The 24,594-nt window shown below is 41.9% G+C and overlaps 1 protein-coding gene across 6 annotated transcripts in view; it reads right to left on the reverse strand.

The window, feature by feature from the left end:
- LOC115194768 (Fc receptor-like protein 5) overlaps window positions 1-21,315 on the reverse strand; it is a 342,937-nt gene extending 321,622 nt beyond the window's left edge. For all 6 annotated transcript variants that reach the window (XM_029754693.1, XM_029754691.1, XM_029754692.1 and 3 more), the window contains exons 1-3: window positions 21,119-21,315; window positions 15,417-15,461; window positions 12,427-12,687 (exon numbers count right to left, since the gene is read on the reverse strand). In XM_029754693.1, coding sequence (XP_029610553.1) covers window positions 12,427-12,687; window positions 15,417-15,461; window positions 21,119-21,143 — 331 coding nt within the window. In that variant the 5' untranslated portion in view covers window positions 21,144-21,315. The remainder of the gene's footprint in view (window positions 1-12,426; window positions 12,688-15,416; window positions 15,462-21,118) is intronic.
- Between the last annotated feature and the right edge of the window lie 3,279 nt (window positions 21,316-24,594).

Raw genomic sequence — 24,594 nt, forward strand, 5'->3', positions numbered from 1 at the left:
ATGTGTACTAGCCTGCCACACAAAGGTACTATGGATTTATTTTCCCTGGTTGACACAGACATGGTCAGGAAAGTGACATCACAACTTAACCTTCTACCTGCCTTCTCCATCCTATCCCCACCACCTTCTTCAAAACAGTTTCTAATTGCATATCTGAAGAAGCTATTGTTAATCACTCCCTGTTCACAGGCTCTTTCCCCACTGCACTAAAAACTGCTATGGTGAAACCCCTTCTGAAGAAAAGGATTCTAGATTCTTCAGCTCTTAGAAGTTGTCAGCCAATCTCCAACCTCTTAAGCAGAATTCTGGATTAGTTGGTGTTCCAGCAGCTAAATTATTACCTCAAATGAAGTTAGAGCACTGATTATGCTTTTGGGTCCCAAGGAGCACCATTTTGTTTCTCTCCGTCACCCACGCGCACTTTAAACATATGGATGATATAATTATGTCTTTTACATAACTATCACAGACCCAATTTGCCCTTGTCACGTCCTGACCCGTAAAGGGGTCATTTGGTATTGTAGTTTGGTCAGGATGTGTAGTACTGCAGCAGGTGTAGTACTCTAGCAGGTGTAGCACTGTAGTACTGTAGCAGGTGTAGTACTGTAGTACTGTAATACTACAGCAGGTGTAGTAATGTAGCAGGTGTAGTACTGCAGCAGGTGTAGTACTGTAGTACTGTAGCAGGTGTAGTACTGTAGTACTGTAATACTACAGCAGGTGTAGTACTGTAGCAGGTGTAGTACTGCAGCAGGTGTAGTACTCTAAGCAGGTGTAGCACTGTAGTACTGTAGAAGGTGTAGTACTGTAGCAGGTGTAGTACTGTAGCAGGTGTAGCACTGTAGTACTGTAGCAGGTGTAGTACTGTAGTACTGTAGCAGGTGTAGTACTGTAGCAGGTGTAGTACTGTAGCAGGTGTAGCACTGTAGTACTGTAGCAGGTGTAGTACTGTAGTACTGTAATACTACAGCAGGTATAGTATTGTAGCAGGGTTAGTACTGATGATATGTGTACTAGCCTACAAAGTCTGCAAAGTCACTTTTTTATTTTATTTTATTTCACCTTCATTTAACCAGGTAGGCTAGTTGAGAACAAGTTCTCATTTGCAACTGTGACCTGGCCAAGATAAAGCATAGCAGTTAGACACATACAAAACAGAGTTACACATGGAATGAACAAAACATACAGTCAATAATTTAGAAGAAAAAAAGGGGGAAAAAAGTATATATACAGTGAGTGCAAATGAGGTAAAATAAGGGAATTAAGGCAATAAATAGGCCATGGTGGCAAAGTAATTACAGTTTGGCAATTAAACACTGGAATGGTAGATGTGCAAAAGATGGAATGTGCAAGTAGAGATACTGGGGTGCAAAAGGAGCAGAATAAATAAATAAATACAGTATGGGGATGAGGTAGATAGATGAGCTGTATACAGATGGGCTATGTACAGGTGCAGTGATCTGTGAGCTGCTCTGACAGCTGGTGCTTAAAGCTAGTGAGGGAGATGGGAATCTCCAGCTTCAGAGATTTTTGCAGTTCATTCCAGTCATTGGCAGCAGCGAACTGGAAGGAAAGGCGACCAAACGAGAAATTGGCTTTGGGGGTGACCAGTGAGATATACCTGCTGGAGCGCTTGCTACGAGTGGGTGCTGCTATGGTGACCAGCGAGCTGAGATAAGGCGGGGCTTTACCTAGCAGAGACTTGTAGATAACCTGTAGCCAGTGGGTTTGGCGACGAGTATGAAGTGAGGGCCAGCCAACGAGAGCATATAGGTCGCAGTGGGGGGTAGTGTATGGGGCTTTGGTGACAAAACGGTTGGCACTGTGATAGGCTGCATCCAGTTTGTTGAGTAGAGTGTTGGAGGCTATTTTATAGATGACATCACCGAAGTCGAGGATCGGTAGGATGGCCAGTTTTACGAGGGTATGTTTGGCAGCATGAGTGAAGGATGCTTTGTTGCAAAATAGGAAGCTGATTCTAGATTTAATTTTGGATTGGAGATGCTTAATATGAGTCTGGAAGGAGAGTTTACAGTCTAGCCAGACACCCAGGTATTTGTAGTTATCCACGTATTCTAAGTCAGAGCCGTCCAGATTAGTGTCATGACGTTGGCCTGTGGGTAAGGTTTATGACCCCCCCCATAAATACCTTTCTCCCTTCCCCTCTCTGACCCTACTGAAGGACTTGAATAGCCTGTGTTAAATATAGAGAGTCTGGGAACATCAAACAAATGGGGAAAAGGAAACACATTTTGGTAATAAAACCAGTTGGAAATATGCTTGGGAACGTAATGAGTATGTATGTCAGGTTCGGTTGTCATCTGAGACATTATGACTGATGACAGGACGACATAAACTGTACCTGAGAAAGTATACACCCTCTAGTTATCAGAGTAACATGGAATTGTTATGCAATTGAAATGTTTGATATTGAAATTGTTTGTTAGGAGATTAAATGTAATTTTAGCTTCCAAATGAGAGAATTGGGTTTTCATAAGGAAAGTGCCCTGCTTGATCAGTGGCCCACCCCTGTGAAGAGGAGGGGTTATAAACGATGAAACACATCCTTCCCCCCTCTCCACTATATAAGCCTTTGACGAAAAGATGCACGTGAGGTCTGCAGCCTCTACGTTAGAAGGACACACATGTCAAGGACAGAACTAAGCCAACCTCGGCGTGAGCTATGGTATGAACTGGTATGAACTTTGAGCTTATTCACTACAGAAGTGATACTTCCTAGCCGTTGAGTTAGCAGCGGCCGCTGTAGACGTGGGCTAGGAAAGGACGGACGACGGATCCAGTCTAACAAACAGACGAAGATACCACCATGTATCCAATTTACCACCAGAGACATTCTTCCGAGAACAGGAAGATCTGTTGGCCAACCCGGCCAGCATCTATGACCAATGTACCGAAGCGCAGCTCAGAGTAAATATTTATTGCATTTTCCTTTTCCAAATGGGCGGTAATTTAGAATGCATAAGATAATGTATTTACGATAGCATAGCTGCTGTTTCTTTGTTCCTAAATCTTCCCGCTCTTTCATTCAAGCCCAACCCCCTTTCCTTTGTGTAACCAGCCATGATACAGGTTCCGTCCACCAGGACGTTTTCTGTATGACATCATATGTATTCGGTGTATTTGTAATTCTGTGTGATAAGTTTAGGTATTTAGTAAATAAATAATTAAACCCAATTTTGCATTGCTGATTCAACTTGTTAGCCAGGGTTCGTGAAGATAGCCAAGAATTTACAACTTTCATTATGAGACTGAAAATAAGATAAGGGTTAATATTGACTGCTATCGATGTAAAATTTTACTAAGTATTTTAAGAGTTTATTCGGAAGATAACGGCTCTATAAACGTTCTTCCGTGGTGCCCCGACTTTCTAGTTAATTACATTTACATGATTAGCTTAATCAGGTAATATTAATTACAGAGAGAATTTTATAGGTTAGCATGTCATATACCTTAATCCGGCATAGCCAAAGACACGACAGTAGTGATGCTGGATGGGCGGGCAGGTGCGGGCAATGATCGGTTGAATAGCATGCATTTACTTTTATTTGCATTTAAGAGCAGTTGGAGGCCACGGAAGGAGAGTTGTATGGCATTGAAGCTTGTCTGGAGGTTAGTTAACCTGTCTGGGCTAGGGGGCAGTATTGAGAATTTTGGAAAAAATATGTTCCCATTTTTAACTGCCTCCTACACCAACTCAGAAGCTAGAATATGCATATTATTGTTCAGGTTTGGATAGAAAACACTCTGAATTTTCTAAAACTGTTTGAATGGTGTCTGTGAGTATAACAGAACTCCTATGGCAGGCAAAAACCTGACAAGGTTTCAAGCAGGAAGTACCCTGTCTGACAAGTTGTCGTGCGTCTTGCATCTTTTTATTGAAAAGTAAGGATCTTAGCTGTAACGTGACAATTCCCAGGGCTCCGATAGGCTCTCAGACCCCGGGAAATAACTGAAGGTTTACGAGGGAGCCTCAGGCTGAAACACATTATCACCTTTTGTAAGTGGCTGCTCCGAGGACCTTTGAATGAGGCGCGTGCATGAGTCGCTCCTGAGGATAAATTTTATTCGGCTGTTTAGGCTCAATGCATACTCCCAGTCGGAATATTATCACTAATCTACGAGTTAAATGGCATAAAAATTGGTTTTAAACAGCGGTTGACATGCTTCGAAGTACGGTAATGGAATATTTAGACATTTTTGACACGCCAATGCGCCATGCGCGGGACCGTGAAGAAGCATTCTGATAGTGTCTAGAACTCACGAACAAAACGTCGCTGTTTGGATATAACGATGGATTATTTGGGACCAAACCAACATTTGTTATTGAAGTTGAAGTCCTGGCAGTGTATTCTGATGAAGAACAAGCAAGGTAAGAACATTTTTCTTATAGGAAATGTGATTTTGGTGGAGGCTGACCTGGGTGGGTATCTAAATAGCTAGCCCTGTAATGCCGGGCTATGTACTTAGATTATTGCAAAATGTGCTTCATCCGAAAAGCTATTTTAAAATCGGACATATCGAGTGCATAGAGGAGTAATGTATCTATAATTCTTAAAATAATTGTTATGCTTTTTGTGAACGTTTATCGTGAGTAATTTAGCAAACTGTTAGTAAATTCCCCGGAAGTTTGCGGGGGTTATGCTTTTTCTGAACGTCACATGCTAATGCAAAAAGCTGTTTTTTGATATAAATATGAACTTGATTGAACAGACATGCATGTATTGTATAACACAATGTCCTAGGTGTGTCATCTGATGAAGATCATCAAAGGTTAGTGCTGCATTTAGCTGTGGTTTGGGTTTATGTGACATGATATGCTAGCTTGAAAAATGGCTGTCTGATTTTTTCTGGCTGGGCACTCTGCTGACATAATCTAATGGTTTGCTTTCGTTGTAAAGCCTTTTTGAAATCGGACAGTGGGGTTAGATTAACGAGATTCTTGTCTTTAAATAGCTGTAAAATAGTCATATGTTTGAGAAATTGAAGTAATAGTATTTCTAACGATTCAAAAATCGCGCCACTGGAATTTCAGTAGCTGTTACGTAGGTGGGACGAGTTCGTCCCACATACCCCAGAGAGGTTAACACAGTGTCCAAAGAAGAGCCAGAAGTATACAGAATGGTGTCGTCTGTGTAGAGGTGGATCAGAGAATCACCAGCAGCAAGAGCGACATCATAGATGTATACAGAGAAGAGAGTTGGCCCAAGAATTGAACCCTGTGGCACCCCCATAGAGACTGCCAGAGGTCTGGACAACAGGCCCCCCGATTTGACACACTGAACTCTATCAGAGAAGTAGTTGGTGAACCAGGCGAGGCAATCATTTGAGAAACCAAGGCTGTTGAGTCTGCCAATAAGAATGTGGTGATTGACAGAGTCGAAAGCCTTGGCCAGGTCGATGAATACAGCTGCACAGTAATGTCTCTTATCGATGGCGGTTATGATATCGTTAAGGACCTTGAGCGTGGCTGAGGTGCACACATGACCGGCTCTGAAACCAGATTGCATAGCGGAGAAGGTACGGTGTGATTCAAAATGGTCGGTGATCTGTTTGTTAACTTGGCCTTCGAATACCTTAGAAAGGCAGGACAGGATGGATATTGGTCTGTAGCAGTTTGGGTCTAGAGTGTCTCCCCCTTTGAAGAGGGGGATGACCGCAGCAGCTTTCCAATCTTTGGGAATCTCAGACGATACGAAAGAGAGGTTGAACAGGCTAGTAATAGGGGTTGCAACAATTTCGGCAGATAATTTTAGAAAGAGAGGGTCCAGATTGTCTAGCCCGGCTGATTTGTAGGGGCTCAGATTTTGCAGCTCTTTCAGAACATCAGCTATCTGGATATGGGTGAAGGAGAAATGGTGGGGGCTTGGGCGGGTTGCTTTAGAGGGTGCAGTGCTGTTGAATGCAGTAGGGGTGCTTTAGAGGGTGCCGGGCAGTTGACCGGGGTAGGGGTAGCCAGGTGGAAAGCATGGCCAGTCGTAGAGAAAAGCTCATTGAAATTCTCAATTATAGTGGATTTATCAGTTGTAACAGTGTTTCCTAGCCTCAGAGCAGTGGGTAGCTGGGAGGAGGTGTTCTTATTCTTCATAGACTTCACAGTGTTCCAGAACTTTTTTGAGTTTGTACTGCAGGATGCAAATGTCTGTTTAATTAAATCTACCTGTAGCTCAGTTGGTAGAGCATGGTGTTTGCAACACCAGGGTTGTGGGTTCGATTCCCACGGGGGGCCAGCACAGAAAAAAATAAAATAAATAATGTATGAAATGTATGCATTCGCTACTGTAAGTCGCTCTGGATAAGAGCGTCTGCTAAATGACGTAAATGAAGTCGGACGTTTACATACAGCCAATTACATTTAAACTCAGACCAGAGAACATATCTACAAAAAGTGCGATATTTTTCCCCATGTGCATTTGCAAACCGTAGTCTGGCTTTTTCATGGCGGTTTTGGAGCGGTGGCTTCTTCCTTGCTGAGCGGCTTTTCAGGTTGAGTCGATATAGGATTCATTTTACTGTGGATATAGTTTCCTCCAGCATCTACAGTGATATGGACCTACCTCAGTCTGTACATTACTTCCCTGGGTCCAGATACAGCTCTACCTATAGGACACATAGATTTAATTAGTTAAACTGGCAATATGTTATTTTTGGGGTGACCTGACAAAATTCACATAGAAATGTGTGTTATAGATCTGTAATTATACTTTAAAGCATGTCTAAGTAGCAGTAGATCTGTTCTATGTGAGCAATGATATACGTTCCCTTATGTTTTGTTTTTGCATCTTTTAGAAACAGCTGAAACAACAATATTCTTGGTTATAGAATATATATTTCACAGTGGTTTTGATGGCACAATGATTCTCTACACTATGCACAGAAACTGATGGGTGTTGCTGAGCCCTCTGGCACAAAATGGCTGCCATGATCTCTACTTTTCATCATCATCATTGAGCCTGACCTGTCTGTCTGTCTGTCTGTCTGTCTGTCTGTCTGTCTGTCTGTCTGTCTGTCTGTCTGTCTGTCTTCACTGCTAAGTATACAGGGTCTGGAACGACCTTCTGACCTGTATCTCTGTCTGTCTGTTTTCACTGCTGAGTAGACAGGGTCTGGAACGACGTTCTCTGAAAGAAACATATAAACCGGTTACAACTAGTGACATGTTAAAACACTAAAAACATATTTTTTACATCAGAAAGATGAGCGGAGTGTTGTTGGCCTCTCCCTTCTTCCTACCTCTCCTCCTGTTGTGTTGTCTCTTTGTGTGGTTGACGTCAGCATAGGTCACATCACCTGGACCAGATCCACCTGGAACTAAACACAGGAGAGAGGATATTAACACAGACTGGACCAGATCCACCTGGAACTAAACACAGGAGAGAGAGAGGATATTAACACAGACTGGACCAGATCCACCTGGAACTAAACACAGGAGAGAGAGAGGATATTAACACAGACTGGACCAGATCCACCTGGAACTAAACACAGGAGAGAGAGAGGATATTAACACAGACTGGACCAGATACACCTGGAACTAAACACAGGAGAGAGAGAGGATATTAACACAGACTGGACCAGATCCACCTGGAACTAAACACAGGAGAGAGAGAGGATATTAACACAGACTGGACCAGATCCACCTGTAAGTAAACACAGGAGAGAGAGGATATTAACACAGACCGGACCAGATCCACCTGTAAGTAAACACAGGAGAGAGAGAGGATATTAACACAGACTGGACCAGATCCACCTGGAACTAAACACAGGAGAGAGAGAGAGGATATTAACACAGACTGGACCAGATCCACCTGGAAGTAAACACAGGAGAGAGAGAGAGGATATTAACACAGACTGGACCAGATCCACCTGGAACTAAACACAGGAGAGAGAGAGGATATTAACACAGACTGGACCAGATCCACCTGGAACTAAACACAAGAGAGAGAGAGGATATTAACACAGACTGGACCAGATCCACCTGGAACTAAACACAGGAGAGAGAGAGGATATTAACCTGTTATGGCTAGGGGGCAGTATTTTCACGGCTGGATAAAAAACGTACCCGATTTAATCTGATTATTACTCCTGCCCAGAAACTAGAATATGCATATAATTATTAGCTTTGGATAGAAAACACTCCAAAGTTTCTAAAACTGTTTTAATGGTGTCTGTGAGTATAACAGAACTCATTTGGCAGGCCAAAACCTGAGAAGATTCTGTACAGGAAGTACCCTGTCTGACCATTTCTTGGCCTTCTTTGTCATCTCTATCCATTACAAAGGATCTCTGCTGTTACGTGACACTTCCTACGGCTCCAATGGGCTCTCAGAGCCCGGGAAAAAGCTGAATGACGTAATTCAAAGCCCTGGCTGAAACACACGAGCGCTTTTGCTAAGTGGTCTATCAGCGGACAAAGGAATTAGGCGCGTGCCCGAGTCGACCCCATGCTGTATTTTATTTCGTCTGTTTACCTAATTGCAGATTCCCGGTCGGAATATTATCGCTTTTTTACGAGAAAAATGGCATAAAAATTGATTTTAAACAGCGGTTGACATGCTTCGAAGTACGGTAATGAAATATTTAGAAATCTTTTGTCACGAAATGCGCCATGCGCGCGACCCTTATTTACCATTCGGATAGTGTCTAGAACTCACGAACAAAACGCCGCTGTTGGACATAACTATGGATTATTTTGGACCAAACCAACATTTGTTATTGAAGTAGAAGTCCTGGGAGTGCATTCTGACGAAGAACATCAAAGGTAATCAAACTTTTCTAATAGTAAATCTGATTTTGGTGAGTGCTAAACTTGGTGGGTGTCTAAATAGCTAGCCCTGTGATGCCGGGCTATCTACTTAGAATATTGTAAAATGTGCTTTCACCGAAAAGCTATTTTAAAATCGGACATATCGAGTGCATAGAGGAGTTCTGTATCTATAATTCTTAAAATAATTGTTATGTTTTTTGTGAACGTTTATCGTGAGTAATTTAGTAAATTCACCGGAGGTTTGCGGGGGGTATGCTAGTTCTGAACATCACATGCTAATGTAAAAAAGCTGGTTTTTGATATAAATATGAACTTGATTGAACAAAACATGCATGCATTGCATAACATAATGTCCTAGGGTTGTCATCTGATGAAGATCATCAAAGGTTAGTGCTGCATTTAGCTGTGGTTTTGTTTTTTGAGACATTATATGCTAGCTTGAAAAATGGGTGTCTGATTATTTCTGGCTGGGTAGTCTGCTGACATAATCTAATGTTTTGCTTTCGCTGTAAAGCCTTTTTGAAATCGGACAGTGTGGTTAGATTAACGAGAGTCTTTAAAATGCTGTAAAATAGTCATATGTTTGAAAAATTGAAGTTTTCGGATTTTAGAGGAATTTGTATTTCGCGCCACGCCCATCATTGGATATTGGAGCAGGTGTTCCGCTAGCGGAACATCTTAACACAGACTGGACCAGATCCACCTGGAACTAAACACAGGAGAGAGAGAGGATATTAACACAGACTGGACCAGATCCACCTGGAACTAAACACAGGAGAGAGAGAGAGGATATTAACACAGACTGGACCAGATCCACCTGGAACTAAACACAGGAGAGAGAGAGAGGATATTAACACAGACTGGACCAGATCCACCTGGAACTAAACACAGGAGAGACAGAGGATATTAACACAGACTGGACCAGATCCACCTGGAACTAAACTGTAACGGCTGTCTTCTGAAATGAACCAAGGCGCAGCAGGTATGTGAATACTCATTTTTTATTACCCAACAAAAGGAGTAGAGCATCCACAGGAACAACACAAAAGGGTGACACCAGTGACAGTTCTGCAGGCTATAAAAGCAGTGCAAAAAACAACCACCCACAAACCCAAAGAAAAACACACACACCTATATAGGACTTCCAATCAAAGGCAACTCAACACACCTGCCTTCAATTGGAAGTCCCAAATCAACAATCAAACATTCACCTACACAAAAACTGTCACGTCCTGACCCCACTACCCCCTCTACTGGTCAGGACGTGACATAAACACAGGAGAGAGAGAGAGGATATTAACACAGACTGGACCAGATCCACCTGGAACTAAACACAGGAGAGAGAGAGGATATTAACACAGACTGGACCAGATCCACCTGGAACTAAACACAGGAGAGAGAGAGGATATAAACTCAGACTGGACCAGATCCACCTGGAACTAAACACAGGAGAGGGAGAGAGGATATTAACACAGACTGGACCAGCTGTATGTTGGAGTGTTATACAGCATTACAGTACCTGTGGTGTTTTAGTATTATACAGTACTACAGTACCTGTGGTGTTATAATGTTATACAGTACTACAGTACCTGTGGTGTTATACAGTATTACAGTACCTGTGGTGTTATAATGTTATACAGTACTACAGTACCTGTGGTGTTATACAGTATTACAGTACCTGTGGTGTTATACAGTACTACAGTACCTGTGGTGTTATAGTGTTATTCTGTATTACAGTACCTGTGGTGTTATAGTGTTATACAGTATTACAGTACCTGTGGTGTTATAGTGTTATACAGTATTACAGTACCTGTGGTGTTATAGTATTATTCAGTACTACAGTACCTGTGGTGTTATAGTGTTATACAGTATTACAGTACCTGTGGTGTTATAGTGTTATACAGTATTAGAGTACCTGTGGTGTTATAGTGTTATACAGTACTACAGTACCTGTGGTGTTATAGTGTTATACAGTACTACAGTACCTGTGGTGTTGGAGTGTTATTCAGTACTACAGTACCTGTGGTGTTATAGTATTATTCAGTACTACAGTACCTGTGGTGTTATAGTGTTATACAGTATTACAGTACCTGTGGTGTTATAGTGTTATACAGTATTAGAGTACCTGTGGTGTTATAGTGTTATACAGTACTACAGTACCTGTGGTGTTATAGTGTTATACAGTATTACAGTACCTGTGGTGTTATAGTGTTATACAGTATTACAGTACCTGTGGTGTTATAGTGTTATACAGTACTACAGTACCTGTGGTATTATAGTGTTATACAGTATTACAGTACCTGTGGTGTTATAGTGTTATACAGTACTACAGTACCTGTGGTGTTATAGTGTTATACAGTACTACAGTACCTGTGGTGTTATAGTGTTATACAGTACTACAGTACCTGTGGTGTTATAGTGTTATACAGTATTACAGTACCTGTGGTGTTATAGTGTTATACAGTATTACAGTACCTGTGGTGTTATAGTGTTATACAGTACTACAGTACCTGTGGTGTTATAGTGTTATACAGTATTATAGTACCTGTGGTGTTGGAGGTCTTCACTGCAGAGTAGACTGGATCAGCTCCTGGAGACTTCTCTGGAGGAGACGAGACAATGGGTTAAAGACATAAAGACACTGTACTGTGTGTGTGTGTGTGTGTGTGTGTGTGTGTGTGTGTGTGTGTGTGTGTGTGTGTGTGTGTGTGTGTGTGTGTGTACCTCTCCTTCTCCTGGGTTCTGGATCCTGTATGATTCTAACGTCAGGATAGGTAACATCTCTGGGTTCAGCTGCTACATGTTTGTTCCTCTTCTTGCAGAACAGGACCAGTAGAATGATCAGAGAGATGGAGAGAGCAGCCACCAACCCAGAGACAGACAGAGGGAGGAGGAGAGAGGTGGTAGGAGAGGAGGATGAGGTAGAGCCTCCATCTTGAAAAACACAAGAGAAAACAGCACAGTACATAGTTAAAAACAAACTGTTTATATTATCTTCGACATATGTATTACTTCTAATGACCAAGCAGAGATTACAAGAACACAAATTATTATGAATGTCTCACCTGTCACTGTCATCCAGCTCTCTGGTGATTCTCCTTCAGAGTTGTTACACTTGTAGAGTCCTTCATCTGACTTGGATACTGCAGGGATGGTCATCTCTCCTGTAGTCTGAGTCCTGATGAGGGATCCATCTTTGTAGAAATCAGCTGTGAGGTTAGAGGGAATTCCCTGATATCTGCAGCGCAGAGTCACGTTATCTCCCTCAGTCACAGGAAGGGCAGGGCTCTCCAGGATCACAGCTCCAGCTGTATATAATATATAAACATCATATATAAACAGGTCTCTCTAGGATCACAGCTCCAGCTGTATATAATATATAAACATCATATATAAACAGGTCTCTCCAGGATCACAGCTCCAGCTGTAAAAATATATAAACATCATATATAAACAGGTCTCTCCAGGATCACAGCTCCAGCTGTATATAATATATAAACATCATATATCAACAGGTCTCTCCAGGATCACAGCTCCAGCTGTATATAATATATAAACATCATATATAAACATAACATCAGCTCTCTGAAACCAGATGAACCACTAAACACTATAATGTTAGTAGATGGTGTTTGTGGACATACCAGGTACTGTGATGTTGACAGCATTGCTGTGTTCTCCAGACCCAGACTCACACCAGTACACTCCACTGTGTGATGGTATTAGTGACACGATGCATGAAGACCCTTGTGGTTTTCCCCATTTTCTTCCACAATCTGAACGCTCCCCAGAGACTGTGTATCTCTTCAGTCTCCATCCAGCAGAGTTCCCCTGAACCTCACAGCTCAGAGAGACAGACTCATATTTAAAGAACTGAGATCTATCAGGTCTGACACTCAGAGAGGCTGAAAGAGACAGATTTGACATAGAGAAAAAGAGAGAGAGAGAGAGAGACAGAAACGTTGAGAAATGGTTTGATGAAGAATACAAAACCTAAGAAAGAAATTGAGAAACCTATCACACTAAAAACACAGAACCAGAAAACCTGAGCCTTCACGTTCACCACAGTGAATCACTAAAACAATACAGAAATACACATCAGAAAACCTGAGCCTTCACCTTCACCACGTTGAATCACTTAAACAATACAGAAATACACATCAGAAAACCTGAGCCTTCACCTTCACCACGTTGAATCACTTAAACAATACAGAAATACACATCAGAAAACCTGAGCCTTCACCTTCACCACGTTGAATCACTAAAACAATACAGAAATACACATCAGAAAAACAGCTCAATGTAATTGAAGAATTCATAGAATCTAACCACTTCTGGGAAAATTGGAAAACACTAAACAAACAAACGACAACACAAAGAGATGTTTGGATAAACCACTTCTCCAACGTTTTTGGTTCTATAATGAAGATCAAACAGCAAAAACATATACATGACCAAATACAAATCTTAGAATCAGCTATTAAAGACTTCCAGAACCTGGATTATCCAATGGATGAACTACAGGACAAATTACAAACCCTCCAATCCAAAAAGGCCTGTGGGGTTGATGGTATCCTAAGTGAAATTATAAATATACAGACCAGAAATTCCAATTGTCTTAAGGGTTAAAAATGACCCGCCACTATGTTTAAACAGCAGAGAAAACACCCTAAATTATATTTTTTCAACTTGAAATTTGAAATTTGATTACTTTGATGATGCCCAGGACGTCGCCTCAATATTCTACATATTCATCAAACCAGCCATCGAAAAAATCATCCTGGAGATGACAAATTTGGAGGGTTTCTGTAAATATGGAGACAACTGGAAAAGGATGGATGAGATTGACCTGCGTGCCTACATAGGGCTGCTAATCTTAGAGGGTGTGTATAGGTCCCGAGGCGAGGCTACATGTAGTCTCTAGGATGTAGAGAGTGGAAGGGTGATTTTCCGTACCACAATGCCACTGAAAGTCTTTCACACTTTCTCAAGAATGCTATGATTTGATAACCGTGAGACCTACAAGACGTGTGAGAGACAAACTGGCGGCCATAAGAGAGGTCTGGGAGAAGTGGATGGAGTGTCTGCCATACCTCTACAGCCCTGGGCCTGAAGTAACAGTGGATGAGGCCATATCTCTACAACCCTGGGACTGAAGTAACAGTGGATGAGGCCATACCTCTACAACCCTGGGCCTGAAGTAACAGTGGATAAGCAACTGGTTCCATTCAGAAGTACACCCGCCTCACCCAATGTGATATGGATCCCCTATTTTTTAGACCTTATAGCCAGAACCTCCATCAGAAACTAGCCATCAGAAGCTAACCAGCTAATTAGCTACTAGCTATTTAGTCATTGTTAGCCTTCTGCACATACTCCAGCCGCTTTTAGCCTGGATAATACTTGCCAGCTTGCAAGTATCGGATTGTTTTCTCCACCACAACACCGGATTCCTGCCATAAGCCCTGGACCATTACTCCTGATCATCACAGCTAGCTAGCTGCCACCGAGTGACCCAGCCCCGAAGCTAGCTTTGAGCCAGGCCCACCTCCCGGCCTGCTCAGTGATCGCTCGGCTACACAGCTGATGCCTCCCGGACTCTTCACTAACACGACTACAATCTAATACTCCACCGTAAGCTTTGGACCTTTGCAATGGATCATCACTGATAGCTAGCTGCTACCGAGTGGCTATAGTGGCTAACACCCTTGTCCCGAAGCTAGCACCAGTTAGCCGCGAGCCAGGCACATCTCCCGGCTAGCAAACTAAATTACTCCAGCTACAATACCTCTTTCGCCATCTGGCCTGGAGCCTTAGTCGACACGGAGCCCCGCCGTTCCATCACGACTGGTCTGCCGACGTAATTCCATCCGCTGTGCCCTCAACCGGCCTTTGCCGGACGTTGGAGCAGACGCTTCTACTAGCCCCGGCTTGCTAGTGTAGTAACGACTACCCAGAGGCTTCCCTGTTTCATCTATTACTGTTCACTGGACCCTATAATCACTTGGCTACATAGCTGATGCCTGCTGGACTGTTCATTAATCATGGTACTCCATTTTGCTAATTTTTGTTTATCTGTCAGCCCCAGCCTCGAACTCAGGCCCTGTGTGTAGTTAACTGACCCTCTCTGCCCATTCATCGCCATTTTACCTGTTGTTGTTGTCTTAGCTGATTAGCTGTTGTTGTCTTACCCGTTGTTGTCTTAGCTAGCTCTACCAATTTTCACCTGTGATTGCTTTATGCCTCGCTTTATGCCTCTCTCAAATGTCAATATGCCTTGTATACTGTTGTTTAGGATAGTCATCATTGTTTTATTTGACTGCGGAGCCCCTAGCCCCAGTCAACATGCCTCTGATACCTCCTTTGTCCCACCTCCCACACATGCGGTGACCTCACCCAGCATAACTAGTGCCTCCAGAGATGCAACCTCTCTTATTATACTCAGTGCCTGGGTTTACCTCCACTGTACCGGCACCCTACCACACCCCTGTCTGTATATTATGCCCTGAATCTATCCTACAATGCCCAGAAATCTGCTCCTTTTATTCTCTGTCCCCAATGCAACAGGTGATGAAAATACTAGAGAAATGTTACTATTATAGAACAGGTGATGAATATAGATAAATGTACTCACCTCCACCTTGTCCGAGGCTACAGTATACCAGTGTACTCAACAGCACTGAAACACACAGAGAGAACTATCACTATGGTAAATGATGTAAACACTGAAACACACAGAGAAAACTATCACCATGGTACATGATGTAAACACTGAAACACACAGAGAGAACTATCACTATGGTACATGATGTAAACACTGAAACACACAGAGAGAACTATCACTATGGTACATGATGTAAACACTGAAACACACAGAGAGAACTATCACTATGGTACATGATGTAAACACTGAAACACACAGAGAGAACTATCACTATGGTACATGATGTAAACACTGAAACACACAGAGAGAACTATCACTATGGTACATGATGTAAACACTGAAACACACAGAGAGAACTATCACTATGGTACATGATGTAAACACTGAAACACACAGAGAGAACTATCACTATGGTACATGATGTAAACACTGAAACACACAGAGAACTATCACTATGGTACATGATGTAAACACTGAAACACACAGAGAGAACTATCGCTATGGTACATGATGTAAACACTGAAACACACAGAGAGAACTATCACTATGGTACATGATGTAAACACTGAAACACACAGAGAGAACTATCACTATGGTACATGATGTAAACACTGAAACACACAGAGAGAACTATCACTATGGTACATGATGTAAACACTGAAACACACAGAGAGAACTATCACTATGGTACATGATGTAAACACTGAAACACACAGAGAGAACTATCACTATGGTACATGATGTGAACACTGAGCTGTACCACAGATATTAATTTCCTTAAGAGTCATTAATGTGTCAATCTAATAAACATAAAACAAAAATCCCCATCAAAATCCATCAGTTTAAGAGATATCTGTTTTTATTTTCAATACACCGCATCTGCCTATGTTGGCCTTCCGCATCTATGGTGGAACGTGTGTTTTGCTCTACGCACAATTGGCCCAGCGTCGTCCGGGATTGCCCGGTGTAGGCCGTCATTGTAAATAAGAATTTGTTCTTAACTGACTTTCCCAGTTATATAAAGGTAAAATATAAAAAAATACAAATGTCCAAGGGATTCATCTGAAGTCAGTACAGCTGATGTGTCAACTTCTGTCGGTACCGTCCATTTGGGCTACAAGCTAATATGGCCCCACTATGGAAAGAGGAGACTCAGCTACAAACTAATATGACCCACTATGGAAAGAGGAGACTCTCAGTTACAAACTAATATGACCCCACTATGGAAAGAGGAGACTCAGCTACAAACTAATATGACCCACTATGGAAAGAGGAGACTCTCAGATACAAACTAATATGACACCACTATGGAAAGAGGAGACTCCGATACAAACTAATATGACCCCACTATGAAAAGGGGAGACTCAGCTACAAACTAATATGACCCCACTTTGGAAAGGGGAGACTCAGCTAGAAACTAATATGACCCCAATTTGGAAAGGGGAGACTCTCAGCTACAAACTAATATGACCCCACTATGGAAAGAGGAGACTCTCAGCTACAAACTAATATGACCCCACTATGGAAAGAGGAGACTCTCAGCTACAAACTAATATGACCCCACTATGGAAAGGGGAGACTCAGCTACAAACTAATATGACCCCACTATGGAAAGAGGAGACTCAGCTACAAACTAATATGACCCCACTATGGAAAGAGGAGACTCAGCTACAAACTAATATGACCCCACTATGGAAAGAGGAGACTCTCAGCTACAAACTAATATGACCCCACTATGGAAAGAGGAGACTCAGCTACAAACTAATATGACCCACTATGGAAAGAGGAGACTCTCAGATACAAACTAATATGACACCACTATGGAAAGAGGAGACTCCGATACAAACTAATATGACCCCACTATGAAAAGGGGAGACTCAGCTACAAACTAATATGACCCCACTTTGGAAAGGGGAGACTCAGCTAGAAACTAATATGACCCCAATTTGGAAAGGGGAGACTCTCAGCTACAAACTAATATGACCCCACTATGGAAAGAGGAGACTCTCAGCTACAAACTAATATGACCCCACTATGGAAAGAGGAGACTCTCAGCTACAAACTAATATGACCCCACTATGGAAAGGGGAGACTCAGCTACAAACTAATATGACCCCACTATGGAAAGAGGAGACTCAGCTACAAACTAATATGACCCCACTATGGAAAGAGGAGACTCAGCTACAAACTAATATGACCCCACTATGGAAAGAGGAGACTCTCAGCTACAAACTAATATGACCCCACTATGGAAAGAGGAGACTCTCAGCCACAAACTAATATGACCCCACTATGGAAAGAGGAGACTCAGCTACAAACTAATATGACCCCACTATGGAAAGAGGAGACTCAGATACAAACTAATATGACCCCACTATGGAAAGGGGAGACTCTCAGCTACAAACTAATATGACCCCACTATGGAAAGAGGAGACTCAGCCACAAACTAATATGACCCCACTATGGAAAGAGGAGACTCTCAGTTACAAACTAATATGACCCCACTATGGAAAGAGGAGACTCAGCTACAAACTAATGTGACCCCACTATGGAAAGAGGAGACTCAGCTACAAACTAATATGACCCCACTATGGAAAGAGGAGACTCAGCTACAAACTAATATGACCCCACTATGGAAAGGGGAGACTCTCAGCTACAAACTAATATGACCCCACTATGGAAAGAGGAGACTCTCAGCTACAAACTAATATGACCCCACTATGGAAAGAGGAGACTCAGCTACAAACTAATATGACCCCACTATGGAAAGGGGAGACTCTCAGCTACAAACTAATATGACCCCACTATGGAAAGAGGAGACTCAGCTACAAACTAATATGACCCCACTATGGAAAGAGGAGACTCTCAGCTACAAACTAATATGACCCCACTATGGAAAGAGGAGACTCAGCTACAAACTAATATGACCCCACTATGGAAAGAGGAGACTCTCAGCTACAAACTCTCACGAACACGATACAAACTCCACAAGTCTCAAGGGACTCGACTGAAGTTAACCCATACAAATGAATGGAAGTATGGAGATATATATATATATAGATATTAAACCTTTATTTTTTATTTATTTTTATTTCACCTTTATTTAACCAGGTCGCCAGTTGAGAACAAGTCCTTTATTTAACCAGGTTGGCTAGTTGAGAACAAGTTGTCATTTACAACTGCGACCTGGCCAAGATAAAGCAAAGCAGTGCGACACAAACAACAACACAGAGTTCCACATGGAATAAACAAACATACAGTCAATAACACAATAGAAAAAAGTATATATACAGTGTGTGCAAATGAGGTAAGATTAGGCAGGTAAGGCAATAAATAGGCCATAGTGCTGAAATAATTACAATTTAGCAATTAAACACTGGAGTGACAGAGACTGGAGTGATATATGTGCAGAACATGAATGTGCAAGTAAAGATACTGGGGTGCAAAGGAGCAAAAAAATAAAAAATAACAGTATGGGGATGAGGTAGTTGGATGGGCTATTTACAGATGGGCTATGTACAGGTGCAGTGATCTGTGAGCTGCTCTGACAGCTGGTGCTTAAAGTTACTGAGGGAGATATGAGTTTCCAGCTTCAGTGATTTTTGCAATTCGTTCCAGTCATTGGCAGCAGAGAACTGGAAGGAAAGGCGGCCAAACGAGGAATTGGCTTTAGGGATGACCAGTGAAATATACCTGTTGGAGCACGTGCTACGGGTGGGTGCAGCTATGGTGACCAGTGGGCTGAGATAAGGTGGGGCTTTACCTAGAAAAGACTTATAGATGACCAGAAGCCTGTGGGTTTGGCGACGAATATGAAGCGAGGACCAGCCAATGAGAGCATACAGGTCACAGTGGTGGGTAGTATATGGGGCTTTGGTGACAAAACGGATGGCACTGTGATAGACTGCATCCAATTTGTTGAGTAGAGTGTTGGAGGCTATTTTGTAAATTACATCGCAGAAGTCAAGAATCGGTAGGATAGTCAGTTTTACGAGGTATGTTTGGCAGCATGAGTGAAGGATGCTTTGTTGTGAAATAGGAAGTCGATTCTAGATTTAATTTTGGATTGGAGATGCTTAATGTGAGTCTGGAAGGAGAGTTTACAGTCTAACCAGACACCTAGGTATTTGTAGATGCCCACATATTCTAAGTCAGAACCGTCCAGAGTAGTGATGCTGGGCAGGCGGGCAGGTGCTGGTAGCGATTGGTTGAAGAGCATGCATTTAGTTTTACTTGCATTTAAGAGCAGTTGGAGGTCACGGAAGGAGAGTTGTATGGCACTGAAGCTCATCTGGAGGTTAGTTAACACAGTGTCCAAAGAACGGCCAGATGTATACAGAATGGTATCGTCTCCGTAGAGGTGGATCAGAGAATCACCAACAGCAAGAGCAACATCATTGATGTATACAGAGAAGAGAGTTGGCCCGAGAATTTGACCCTGTGGCACCCCCATAGAGACTGCCAGAGGTCCGGACAACATGCCAGAGGTCCGGACAACATGCCCTCCGATTTGACACACTGAACTCTGTCTGAGAAGTAGTTGGTGAACCAGTCATTTGAGAAACCAAGGCTGTTGAGTCTGCCGATAAGAATGCGGTGATTGACAGAGTCGAAAGCCTTGACCAGGTCGATGAAGACGGCTGCACAGTATTGTCTCTTATCGATGGAGGTTATGATATCGTTTAGAACCTTGAGTGTGGCTGAGATGCACCCATGACCAGATCGGAAACCAGATTGTATAGCAGAGAAGGTACGGTGGGATTTGAAATGGTCGGGGATCTGTTTGTTAACTTGGCTTTCAAATACCTTAGAAAGGCAGGGTAGGATAGACATAGGTCTGTAGCAGTTTGTGTTTAGAGTGTCTTCCCCTTTGAAGAGGGGGATGACCGCGATTATTCTGACATTTCACATTCCTAAAATGAAGTCGTGATCCTAACTGACCTAAGACAGGGTATTTTTACTAGGAGTGAATGTCAGGAGTAGTGAAAAACTGAGTTTATCTGTACTTGGCTAAAGTGTATGTAAACTTCTGACTTATTGATAATAGACAAAATAGATATTCAACTATACATATAATAAACTATTTAGATATTAAACTATTTAGATATTAAACCATATTGATATTAAACCATATATATATTAATCTATATAGATATTAACATATACAGATATTAAACTATTCAGATATTAACATATACATATATTAAACTATACATATATTAAACTACATAGATATTAAACTATACAGATGTTAGACTATATATATATATATATATATATATATATATATATATATATATATATATATTAAATTATGTTGATATTAAACCGTACAGATATTACACTATACAGATATTAAACTATATAGATATTAAACTATATAGGTTTTAAACTATATAGATATTAAACTATTTAGATATTAAACTATATAGATATTAAACTATATATATTAAATATTATAGATATTAAACCATACACATATTAAACTATATAGATATTAAACTATATAGATATTAAACCATATATATATTAAATATTATAGATATTAAACCATACACATTTTAATCTATATAGATATTAAACCATACAGATATTAAAGTATACAGATATGAAATTATATCTAGACATTGAACTGTATATATATTAAACCATTTAGATAATATTCAACTCACAGAGTAGAAGACAGGTGCGTTCCATCTCAACGTGTCGATCACTAACTGTATCTAAACTCTAGTGACTTGTAGCCTGTCCATCCCCCCACCCACCTCTCCTCTCTACCCGTCTATACTTCCTCTTGAGAAGGACTGAGAGGTATGAAAGATGTGTGTGACAGAATGAGGGGCCCTAGAGAGGAGAGAAACACAGATATAGAGAGAGAGGGAGAGAAAGAAAGAAAGAGAGAGAGAGACACACAGAGAGAGAGATATATAGAAGAGAGGGACAGAGAGAGAGAGAGAGAGAAAGAGAGAGAGAGAGAGACAGACAGACTCTCTCTGTCTCCCTCTCGCACACACACTTGCTGTCTTGATCGGCTATGAAAAGCCAACTGACATTTACTCCTGAGGTGCTGACCGGTTGCACCCTCTACAACCACTGTTTATATTATTTGAATGTCTATGAATGTTTGAACAGCTTGAAAAATTACCTAGCCTTTATGGCCATGTACTCTTATAATCTCCAACCAGTTCGGATTTAAGTATAACTTTTGTATGACTGAAGCCTTTAGTGAGAGGTCTAATGCTTCAAAATGTAATAATATTTTAATCATTTCTGCCCTCCGATTTCATACTCATTATGGTGTTTCTATTCCAAGAAAAATAAAAAACAAAACACTCAGGGTTTCTGTTAGGAAAATATGGACGCTGTACAACGTGACTGGTTGGGAGTAGGTTACCTTACTAAGAAATACTGTACGGTATATGCTTTATCCGACATTTAGTGGCTGCATGAGGTCACCCACATGCACCTTCAAAATTGGTATAATAAAGCATTTAAAGCATTTTGAAGAGAGTAGCTGCCTTCATACAGTATGTTTATTAAGCTACAGTGCAGTCTGACAAGTTAACACAGCCTACAATACATAGGGAGAGCAGGCCTCGTCCAGACTTTCTCTGTGACCTCAAGTACTCATTAACTCTGTCTTCAATGATTTTTTGGGATGCATCATTCATGGACAGAAACTTCTGAGACACAGTATTAATAATGAACACTCGGAGGTTCACTGGTAAGACACATTTGCCTCGGGATCCATCCCAGTTGGTATTCTGTGTCCACTCATGGTATCTCTCTTAGGTTACACATCCTTGGAAAAGCAGAACAGTATAGCGGTCCGGATGGCCCTTGCTGTGCCTGGTGAGCAGTTAGTCAAGTTCTGTTGTCAGAAGATGAATGGAATTGTCAGGGTGAACCGACGACCTGACGAACCCTCCACGTATGAGCAGAATGGTACCGCCCTGAGCCCCCATCAATTACAGTGGCCTATGATAGAAACGGTAGATATATTAAGCATTAAAAGTGACTCCAACACACAAATTCTGCGTACAGAAACACATTTTAATAAGAATATAGCAAAACTAACTGTTTTCTTGGGAACTATGCGTTAATTCGGTGTGGCCCGTTGTCCAGTCTGTAGTCCAACCTGGAACTGAGGATGTGGCCCGTTGGCTCTAAGACCATTTATCACTTTAACTAAGGCTGTTACTCTGCTGTGGTGGGCACCAAAACTAGATTGGATTTTTTATTAAATACAGTTGACAATTCAAAAATAATTTAGCTGTTGGAACACCAACTAATCCAGAATTCTGCTTAAGAGGTTGGAGATCATTGGCTGAAAATTGCTAAGAGCTGAGGAATCTAGATTCCTTTTCCGCAGAAGGGTTTTCATCATAGCAGTTTTTAGTGCAGTGGGGAAAGTTCCCGTGAACAGGGAGTGATTAACAATAGCTTGCACTTTTTCAGATATGCAATTAAAAACTGTTATGAAGAAGGTGGTGGGGATAGGATCGAGAAGGCATGTGGAAGGTCAAGTTGTGATATTAATTTATTGAGTCTGTGTCAACCAGAAAATAAATCCATAGTGCCTTTGCATGGTAGGTAACAACCAGGTCCAGAGTATGGCTGTGGTTATGGGTGGGCCCAGTAGAAAGCCCCTTGGTAATAACCAGGTCCAGAGTATGGCTGTGGTTATGGGTGGGCCCAGTAGAAAGCCCCTTGTTAATAACCAGGTCCAGAGTATGGCTGTGGTTATGGGTGGGCCCAGTAGAAAGCCCCTTGGTAATAACCAGGTCCAGAGTATGGCTGTGGTTATGGGTGGGCCCAGTAGAAAGCCCCTTGGTAATAACCAGGTCCAGAGTATGGTTGTGGTTGTGGGTGGGCCCAGTAGAAAGCCCTTTGGTTACAACCAGGTCCAGAGTATGGCTGTGGTAATGGGTGGGTCCATTAATTAACATGTTGGATAAAGTCCATAGAGCTCAAAAGATTCATCAATTCAATGGCCTTTGGAGTAAGTCTCTTTGTCAACATGAATATTAGAGAAACAAGTAAGGAAATTGGGGCAGTGGTTTGGTGGTCTATACAAGGTTATGGCCTTAAGGTCATATGTCATATGTTTGAAAAATGGAGGTTAAACACCTCTGTTCCTCTGTCACACATTTCACATGTATTTTTAGGTCATTTATCTCTTGTCCAGAGCAACTTACAGTAGTGAGTGAATACATTTTCATACTTTTTCCCGGAATGGTCCAACATGGGAATCAAACCCACAACCCTGGCGTATGCAAGGGCCATGCTCTACCAACAGAGCAACACGGGAAACAGACACACACACTGAGCCATATACACAGACAGACACACACACAGACAGATAAACAAACGCGCATGCACAAACACACACAGACACAGCAACACAAACACACACAAACATACACAGACACACACAGACAGACACTGTACCATGACAGGTTGGGCCTTCCAGGTCAGGTCACACAGGGGTCCTGAAATGATGGCATATTCCTGGATGAAATGTCTGTAATAACCGGTTATTCCCTGAAAAGCACATACCTTTTTCTTATTTACTGGTCGAGGCCAATTCTGGATCGCAGCGACCTTCTTCTCTTGTGGTTTGATCAACCCTCGCCCTATGGAATAGCCCAGATAGTCTGCTACACTTACCCCCAGCGTGCATTTCCTTGGGTTGGCCGTGAGTCCTGCTTGCCCAAAGACCCTCAATGACCGCTGTTAATCGGATTAGGTGCTCCTCCCAAGTGTAGCTGTGGATTATCACATCATCCAGATATGCTGCAGCATAGGATTGATGTGGGCGCAGAATGCTGTCCATCAGCCTTTGAAACATGGCGGTGGCTCCATGAAGTCCAAATGGCTTCGCACCTACTGATATATATAAAGGGCTTTGCTCTTTGCTCTCAATTAATTGGACAAAGCGTTGCACACATTGGAACAGGCCGTTTGGAGTAAAGAATGCAGTCTTCTCACAAACTGGGTCAGAGGAACCTTTGGTGATTCTTCAATGACTTTCAGCTCCAACATCTTCCTCACTTCATATTTTACTATTTTATTGCCGCTCTCTTCGCCTCTGGCGACCAATAAGGTTTTTGATGAATCACTGGAGGAGTCATGATGTCATGTTGGA

This window comes from Salmo trutta, chromosome 5, assembly GCF_901001165.1.
Source record: "Salmo trutta chromosome 5, fSalTru1.1, whole genome shotgun sequence".
Lineage (NCBI taxonomy): Eukaryota > Metazoa > Chordata > Actinopteri > Salmoniformes > Salmonidae > Salmo > Salmo trutta.